We start from the raw sequence: 9,998 nt of genomic DNA, 5'->3' as shown, positions 1-9,998 counted from the left end.
TAATTGCAGCCAAATTAGACATTAATGAATCTTGAAAAAAAATTGATGTCCGTTATGTTGTTGAAGGTAATACATCACCAATTAGTATTACGAATGATAAATGGTGTTGTGTTGTATGTTGAGTTGAAGAAAAGTTTTTCTGATTTTGTAATGTATTCATTGTGCATGCATAACAACAACGAAAAAGAGAAAATAAAGTTCGCTAAAGAAACCGGTGTTGTCGTTTGTGTCGAAAGAATGGAAACGAATGCACTTGCTCTTTTTGTTGTTGAGTCAGAAAATTGGCACTCATTGTACGTGCCTGAGTTAGAAGTTAAAAACTCACTTTGTGATAGCAAAAATATTGAATTGAAGGTAAATAGTTGTCTGTAATTACTAAATATGTGCCAACTCATGCTTTTAATTTCAGAGCTAAATAATAAGGATTGATTCAAGTTAATAATACGTTAACCATGCAATTTCAATACATTATCGTAGATGTTATTGTAAATATATTATTTATTATTATAAAGATTTGAGTAGTTTAATTAAAAGTTTCAAAATATTTTTATTGAATGATGATAATCTTGTTTTATTATATTCAATAGTGTCAAAAAGAAAAGAAAATTACAAAATTAACAACTAAAATTTTTTGAGGGTTTCATATTTTGGGGCCTAAAACAAGGTTTTATTGGTCTCACCCTTGAGCCACCCTGATAATTTTCTTAAGAAATATAGATCTCGCCTCTTCAGCCTACGAGTTGTGATGAAGTGCTAAAGGATCTTATACCTCACCATGACTACGCTTGATAGCTTTTTTGGTTCAGGTCCTAAGTCGATACATGCACTGTCCCAAACAGTCTCATATAGAAGCTGCCCTCGAAGTAGTAAGGTACATAAAAATAGCTCCTGGATTAGGGTTGTTGACATGGGCAGAGCTACAGTACTAGAAAGGATCATCTGAACCTCCTTTGTCAAGAAATTACACAATAAGAACAAAATGAATTTTTACCTACATACAATAGGTATTGAATGTCCTTAACCTCTTTATATGTTTACTTCTTTATATTTTGAATTTTCTTAGCGAAAATTCAATTTCTGCTACTGGTTATTGATTCCCGCTGAAAGCTATAATAAGCTATTTGCATCTGGTGATTCAAACTGGGGAGCATGTTTAAAAAACAAAAGGTATGCTACTGATTACCTAGTAAAACTTGGGAATGGTTTGATTTCCTGTGTCGCAAAAGTAATTTGGCTTGTTGGACTGTACAAGGAGCTTCGAGTTGATGCAAGGTTCCAGTAGAGTTGAAGTGTGACAGTAAAGTTGCAATTCTAGTTGCAGCCAATCCAGTCTTTCATGAACGAACCAAACATATTGATATAGATTGTAACTTCGGAACCAAATATAATATAAATTTGAATATATACACTTTGTTTAGTCATTTAATGATTGGAGGTAGTATTGGACTAACATAATAAAACTTTCTTGATTTCATAAAAGGGAGAACTAAATTGAAATAAATATTTTTAGAAAGAGGGCTAACTAAAACGGAAGGAAGGGATTAAGTCAAGGGATGATCAAGACTCAACAAGTATCCACTAAAGATCAACGAACAGATCTGCTAGCCAAAAGCCTGAGAAGAACACAACACGAACATTTGCTTATCAAACTAGCTGAGTAAAGAACATTCTTAACCGTCAGCCGGGAGTGTTTAAGTAGAGTATTAGCTGAGTAATGATGTAAATAAATAGGTAATTTATTAGTCTTGCATATATGTACCAATTCATTTTTTGATCAATGCAAAGTATTGCTTTCTCTCTTCTCTGATAAACTGCCAAGTTATAGAATTCTCTCCAGTTCAAAGCTTTCCTCTTCTTCATGAATAGCCTGGCTTCTTAACAAAAACTAATTAGTTTCGGTTATTTTGTTCCCAACTTCAAGAACTGTGCTTCTTCTCTTTAAGAAATTGGAGTACCAGAATGCAGAAAGCTTTGGGTATCTTGTTAATTCTTTGTCATCCAAATCTACATAGAAGAGTCCATAGGATGTCTTAAGACCACTCAATATTTCCAAACCATCTAAGAAAGACCATTGAAAGTATCCTCTTGTGTTTGATCCATTCCTGGTGGAAATAAACAAACTAATTATTGAAGTACTATCATTGACGGTGTAAAAACTATTTACATTAGGCCATTTATAGCGTAATTACGAATAAATCCATATAATAAGCATTAATTGATGATCTAACGGCTAATGCTCGAAGTAGACATAAGTTTAACTCTAGATCTTGTAATAACAACTCACCGATGATACGAAAAAAACTTCTCATATCCCATGTTTATATTAAACTCCATCAGTTAATCATGCTTATGTAATATATTGAGGTAAACATATACATTAATTAATCACAATTAAGTTATACAAGCTTAAATAGAAAGCATAGGTCGTCATCATTTCATTAGCTTGGAGTAAACACTGAGTTATTTTGGTGGTATTACATATTTAGGGGCTTACCTCAGAGCATCAAGAACACCTCCAATGTACGCATGCAAATGTTCCACACGTTTGGTGTCATTCAGTGTCCCATTGCGCGGTGTCTGTTTACCTGCCAAAACATGTAATGCAACTCAGAATAAGGAAATGCTTCCAAAGTTCCTCTTCTATGGACTGAATTTAAAAACTCAATATCATATAGATAATAGATGCAGCATGTGTGTGTGTGAGAGAGAGAGAGAGGGGCAAACCATTTTCATGAACATAGATAGGTGGATTGCCATAAACTTGTTTAAAATGCTCCAACAGATCGCTAAGTCCAGCCGGTCTAATTGGCAGCTGACTCAAACAAACTGTTCAGCACCATATGAAATAAAACCGAGAATAATTAACAACTAGAAAGTCTGTTCTGAACTCACCTCTCCTGGGGGTGGCTCATTTGGCAGATATCCTTCAACTGAAACAAAACATACAAGTACGTTGAGTTTATGGATCACGAATAGACCTTGGAGCTGGAAATGGAATAGGATTCGCACAATCCAATAATATTATCTAAACATTAATGTTCCTAGCAAAGAAATAGAGTTGTGATTTGGAATAAACAACATTAACTTAAAAGCATTGTAATTCATACATGAAATTGCTACTCCAATGTCCAGTATAAAGTCCCTGAGATCCTTTTGGAGAGAGCTGGGACTGTCCCTGACGTATGCTTGAGCATAATGGTTCAGACCTATGAAGTCTAGTGAACCCTTAACTAGCTCTGAATCACGTTTGGTGAAGGTGGGAAGTCTTGACCCCACATTTTTCTTCATTGTTTGAGGATAGTCTCCAAATATCAGGGGCTTAATAAACCTGTAATGAACAAAAAACGTAAAATCTTGAAACCAGCCTAACATTTAAAGTTATCATAAAACGAAAGAATATAAAAGTTGACAATATTTTTTCACTTCATAGGAAAATACTGATTAAAGGGGCAGCTATCTTGGTGAAGAAAATATACGAGAATATATGCAACTCACCAACCAATATAAAAATCGAGGACTCGTTGCACTGCAATTATATCAGCCTCTGAGTTTGTGTAAGGAAGATACGCCAGACTATAGACATTAATTCCCACGAAACCCTGCTGTACGTACTGCAGTAGAAGATATCGTTCCAGTTATAAACGCCTTTGCTTTAGATTTGTTATAAAGTTTTCATAACCTTCAACATACCAGAGAACATGACATTATCCTATGTTTAAAATAGATCCTTTGCGGTTTAGTCTGATTTTCTCGGCTGAGAAAAACTAAAGTTAACATCAATATTAGCTCTGTAACAAATTTCAACATGATACCTTGTATTTCCTCTGGTATAGTCTAGCTGCAGAAGAATGTGCAAGCAGCATATTATGACCTACAATGTAAACCTCCGTTGATGAATTACCACCAGTACAATTGAATCCAAACGGTGCAGAACAGCGCTTTGGAGGTATCAGTCCTTGATCATAACCACCCAAGGCAAGTATGTTTGCCTCATTTATGGTAGTCCAATGCAAAACTCTGTCCCCAAATTCCTTGAAGCACACATCAACAAATGCTGTGAAGTCCTCCCTGAACAATTCTTTTGCAGTCAATCGTGTTGTTTCATGGTTATATCACGAAAATTTGGAATATGAATAACTAGAAATTTAAACATACACTATCTTTCGGCTAAGCCATCCCATATATTCATCTTCAAGTGCCTGAGGTAGGTCACAGTGGTATAATGTGACATGTGGTTGTATCCCTAAACAATGCCAAATATCGAAAGACAAAAATCAAGGAAAGAATTTCAGTGAGGAAACCAATATATGGCTCTTTGTTAGTTCATCTACTTGTGTGTAATAAGTTTGTTTCTAACCATGGCTGATGAGTTCATCAATGAGATTGTTGTAATATTGTAATCCCTTCGGGTTGACAGGTCCTCTTCCATCTGCATAGAGAATGGCCTCGACGAATGAGGAACTTTAGTACAAGTATGAATAGTTATGGTGTTGTTGGAATCACAAACAAGCTTACTAGGAATCAGCCTCGACCATGAAATGGAAAATCTATAGGCTTCCAAGCCAATGTTCGCCATGAGCTGTATATCTTCCTGCAATCAATTAACATGATCAAACAACATCTTCATTCCAGAAAAAAGAATACTTTAATAGCATGGAAATGTTATTAAAAGCGTTACAAATAGCACGGAAGTGCTACTAAAATCGTTACACAAGAACAAAGAACATTAAGAAGGCAAAACTATGTGATTCATATATGGTTGATGATACTTCAAACGTTGCAGTTAAAAGAGGACTGTTCTTGAAGTGTCAACAACACAAGAAGATCTCCGAAGATTATTAAGATGCAAATTTTTTTCTTATACAAAAAACCACTGTGCTTAACAGTGAAAGTGGCTAAACAAGAAACATTTATCATGTTTAGTACATTATTGATCCCTTCTGTTAAAACTTCTACTACAATGCTGTCTGAAAAATATCGAAGTTGAAGCAATGTGCAGACCTTGTATTTATGGTACGAATCACAAGCAATGTCTCCGGTGGCTCCATCATGAAAACCTGGACAGTATGTTATTCCACATGAATGGATTTAAACACGGATAAATCTCTATAACGAGAAAAGAAATATAAAATATACACAGGATGACTCAAGGAAGATGATTACAGCATAAAAGTACAGATACCATCACTGCTGCAGACCAAATGGTAATTAAACCGGCATGCAAGCGTTTTCAATGACATTACATGACTATCCAATAAACTTTAAAAGGCTGACTTTTACATTATGTAGGCGACGAATTTTATTATGTAAAATGTCTCTTAGGAAAATAGATTCTAGATAAAACAACTTTACATATAAACCAAACCTTAAGCTTACTACAATCGTCAATGCTCCGTTTAAAATCTTAATCTATAAGGATAACGACACGGAAACTAATGTAAGCAACAATACTCCAAGACCAAGCCATTCAGGCAATTAATCTAACCCACAGTGAGCATTAAGCTCCAAAGCCCCTCCATGGTCTTGTTACATTCTCCTCGGTAAGACACTTCCGACAAGATACTTTCAGGCCAATGAGGGGCTGATGCAGCCCTTTAGTACCGGATTCCTCACAACCCATTCTTATATTTCAGATGAGAAGCATAAACTTATGTGCAGAAGTTCATTTAAATAGCATCAAATGGTAGGTTTGAATCCATAATTTTAATAATACAATGGTTCAATGTTAAAAACCTTGAGAGATTGAAATCCATAAGAGTTCAAAATTTGGATTCGTCTCGGATGAAGGTCCACTAAAACAACAAATACTAAATTTGAACTCATAAGTTTAAAAGCACATCGAGTGCATTACTTCGAACCCATCGCGTTAAAATCCTAGATTCGCCTATGATGTTAATCAAATGGAATCATAATCTTAGGGTACAAAACTCAACATAGGCAAAAACAGTAAGCAATTTCTTACCATAGGCCTAAAACATAGTAGACATAGTTACACAATACTTTGCGTAGAGGTGATAAAATTAGTTCATAAAATCATAACCGCCCAACCTATCCAAGATTGAGCTTATTATTGACCCACACGTTTATTAGTTTGGCCCATTTCAACCCCTTAAAAGTTTAATATTTAGCCTAAATTAATCAACGAAAAATCTTATTGAAATATCTTCAAAAGACATTATATTTTGTTTGATATATATTATATATAGTCATACTAATTGAAAAGAATATACTAAAGATTATATAAAAGAACAAATAAAACAATTAAAACTTAGTGAGAGCTAGGCCAATTGGATTATGATCCACATTTTAGTCCATTTCAGCACAAATAACTTTTTGAATAGATCAATAATCATCTATTTATAAACCCATTTTGATCCATCCAAATTCAATCCAACCCGCTCATTTAATGATGGAGAATAAAATATAAGTGGTAGAGTAGTCCCTACAAATTGGTCTAATACAACACTATAATGAAAAAAAGGAAAAAGAACAAAGAGAACAGACCAGCATGAGCAAAAGTGTCCCAAATGCTAGGCGTTTTTCCATCTTCAAATGCTGCCCCTTCAACCTTTCACCAAATGAAAACAGTAAATTGTGTTATAAAACTCCAAGTGAAGTTATTATTTGGAGTTTATGGTTTATAGATTTTAGAAATAAAGCTGGCATAATACATAGATATCCCCTTTATTTTGGTCAAATCACATCTATGAATTTTGGCATGCACAAATAGACACTTAAATTTATATAAAATTAAAACAAATACACACATACTATATGTCATATACACATAAAACGCCACGTAGAATAAGAATTAGCCACGTAAAACACTACGTAAGATATGTGTATTTACTTGTTCAACTTTATACAAGTATAAATGCCTACTCGTGCACACCCAAGGATAGAGTTCATAGATGTGATCTAAGGTCAAGTTAAAAGACATGTTTATATATTGTGTCAATAAAGTCTAGTGGATTATGAATAACCTATTTATACATTCTTTCTTTTGTTTCAATTTATGTGGCACATTTATTTTTCGAGAGTCAAAAAGTTTAAGTTATCATCAATTTGGATACGAAATCATAAAGTTTTTTGAAATAAAATTTATATATTTGAAACTACATAAAAAATATTATTATAAGTTACAATAATTGACAATTCCAAATATTTTTAAAAAATTCTGAAGAAATAACCATTAAAGTTAAACTTGTTTGAATCTCAAAAATCCAAAAAGTACATAAATTGAGTCGAATAGAGTATTAAATAAAAGGTCAAAAGCATCGATAGACACTCAAACTTGTTGCCCAAATTCACTTAGACACCTTAACTATAGCTTGTACCTATTAGGCCCCTAAACCCCCCAAATTTTAATTCAATTGGACATTTTTTGCCTACATGGCACTGCGTGTGCTGTGTAATCTCGAGAGGCGCGTGAAAAGTAATTCTATTATTAAGTTATGAATAGAAAAGTGTCAAGTGGTACTGAGGGCTCCAAATTTTTTTTTTTATAAAACTAAATTAAAAAAAAAAAAGAAGCCTCCAACATATTTTTAAATAAACCTCCAACATAATTCCCCCCCCCCCCCCCCCGCCCCCCTCGATACCCCTATTTCATCTTCTTCACCATTCTTCTTCTTGATTCTTTCTTTTACCGTTTTTTCTACTTTTTCTCCTTTCTTGTTCTACTTTTTCTCCTTTCTTGTTCTTACTTTTGACTTTGATTTAAAAAAAAATTTGTTGTTAATCTTATTCTTTTCCGCCATTAGTGTGCCGGAAAAAAATGAAAGTTTGCTACATTTAAATTGTTGGATTTTCAACATATTATTCATAGCAAGAGTCAATGTATGTAAATTCATGTAAATAACAATAACAACAAAAAAAATTTCAGTCCAAAAAAATGAAAGTTTGCAGTGAAGGGGATGGGGTGATGACGACGACTATGTGTGTGTGTGAAAATGCCGGAGGAGGGGGGTGAAGAAGATGACGATTGGGTGGGTGGGGATGCTTGAAGATACGGGGGTGAAGAAGACGACGATGGGGTGGGGGTGTTTTTTTTCTTTTTTTTTTTTAAATTAAGAAATTATTATTAAATAAATAATTAAATAAAAATAGAAAATATCAGCAATTTCATGTATAATTTTGTTTTGCCACGTATTTTTTTTAATTGATTAATTTTTTCACGTCATCGCGTGTGTGCAACACACACTTCAGCCTTTTTTTGATTGACAAAAAAATGCCCAATTGAATAAAAAATTGGGGGATTTAGGGGCCTGATAGATACAGGTCATAGTTGAGGTGTCTAAGTGAATTTTGGCAATAAGTTGAGTGTCTATTGATGTCTTTGACCTAAATAAAAACTAAGTTATAGGCCATAGCTATTGGAATTCTTTTGAACTCTTTAGCAGGACTGGAGTTCTGTCCTGAAGGTGCAGTTCAAGTGAATTTAAGCCATGATAAGACATTTTGTTAATTTAAAAAAAAAAAAATTAGATGCAGGAAGTGAAGAATAATTACTTGATAAGCAGCACTTCCAGAACCAAAAACAAAGCTGTGAGGGAAATCATGCCTTGTATAATTATAATCTTTAATTCCAACAACTATCACCAACAAATGTAGAAGTAGAAGGAAAAAGGGGCACCATTTTTGGTATGTGGACATCATTAACCATTTCTCATTTCGAACGTGAAATGCCAAGGGTTATTAAGATACTTAAAATTACTTAAAGATAACGTCACGTCTAAATCAAGAAAAAATAAGATAGCATTAGGAGTGAATTGCCACCTCAAAAAAACAATTGAAACAACGACTTGTATTTAGATAAAAGAATTGCACGGATGGTAAGTATTTTGATTTAAAAAGAAAAAGGTTTTGCATTTTTCTTCCGTTATAAGAATGACTTTGGAGGTAAGTTGATCTTAAACTATTGACCATATTTATTCCACTGATAAAATTTCAAGTTTAATAATTTATTTATTTATTTTAAATCTTGAAGGTTTGCTAATGATCAATGAAACAAGTGTGTGTCAAAAATTTAAGATCATTCATTTTAAGAATTATTCAATGTAATTTTCTAAATTTATACTATGTATAGCTAATAAAAGCATGTGAAATGTAAAAATAATTTAAAAAGTGTGATTCTATATAAACGTATTTTGTGATTATAAAAGTATGCTATTAGATATTAAATAAAAATATTTGAAGTTAGAATTTTTTTTTTTTTTGGAAACTTCAGGAAAATCGCAGCCGCTACACCCTCTGCCACAACCTCTGCCCTTCGGGTGAGCACTGTGTGCGCATTGGGTAAATCCATCACTGTGCAATAGCTCGCAAACCACACAGGAGATGTAAACCGCACTAGGTAAACCCCGTACGGCGAGCTCAATTGAGAAGGCATTAGGGGTGAACCCGCGACCTCCGCTATGGAAAGTTCCCTCAAACCAACTCAACCACCGGCTTGAAGTTAGAATTTTATAAACATAAAATTGTATTGATTATTTTAAAATAGACTAGAGAAAATGTCCGAAAAAAAAATTTAATATAGTGATCCAACTTCTAGTAATACTGGTGGGTACTGGTGTTTGGATGAGCTTTTAAAAAATAGCTTATAAGCTATAAGTTAAAAATCATAAGTAGGAGAGATAGATTTTTGACTTTTGATTTATTTTTATACTATTTTGATTTAAATATGAGTGTTTAAAATACTTTTTAGCTTTGTCAAATACTATTAAAATTTAAAAAAATGCTTAAAAGTCAAAAGCTCTTAAAAATAAGTCAATTCAAATACCTTAAATTTGCTTTTTCCAGAAAAAAAACACACTATTACGCTGGTTCTTAATATGCCAATTTTTAAATTATTTAATATATAAATATAAACTTTAATAAGTGTGAGTCGTTAGGTACAATGAAGGGTAGTGTGAGGATGGTTTAGCCATGAATATTATTTACTTTATTTCAGTATATTTATTTATTTTATTTTGGAATTTTTATTTGATCATAAAAAT

At 33.2% G+C, this 9,998-nt stretch overlaps 1 protein-coding gene across 1 annotated transcript; it reads right to left on the bottom strand.

Moving 5' to 3' along the window:
* Window positions 1-1,614: 1,614 nt before the first annotated feature.
* Window positions 1,615-8,811, bottom strand: LOC107854422 (beta-glucosidase 11). The gene is made up of 13 exons (XM_016699436.2): window positions 8,512-8,811; window positions 6,505-6,568; window positions 5,002-5,057; window positions 4,516-4,591; window positions 4,358-4,429; window positions 4,156-4,243; window positions 3,813-4,068; window positions 3,496-3,611; window positions 3,108-3,328; window positions 2,893-2,930; window positions 2,725-2,812; window positions 2,495-2,585; window positions 1,615-2,102 (listed from the first exon to the last, which is right to left on the bottom strand). Exons 1-13 carry the CDS (start codon window positions 8,656-8,658, stop codon window positions 1,886-1,888), a joined length of 1,530 nt encoding a protein of 509 aa, XP_016554922.1. The 5' UTR covers window positions 8,659-8,811; the 3' UTR covers window positions 1,615-1,885.
* Between the last annotated feature and the right edge of the window lie 1,187 nt (window positions 8,812-9,998).

This window comes from Capsicum annuum, chromosome 3 (genome assembly GCF_002878395.1).
Source record: "Capsicum annuum cultivar UCD-10X-F1 chromosome 3, UCD10Xv1.1, whole genome shotgun sequence".
NCBI lineage: Eukaryota > Viridiplantae > Streptophyta > Magnoliopsida > Solanales > Solanaceae > Capsicum > Capsicum annuum.
This window is presented reverse-complemented; position numbering and strand designations above follow the sequence as displayed.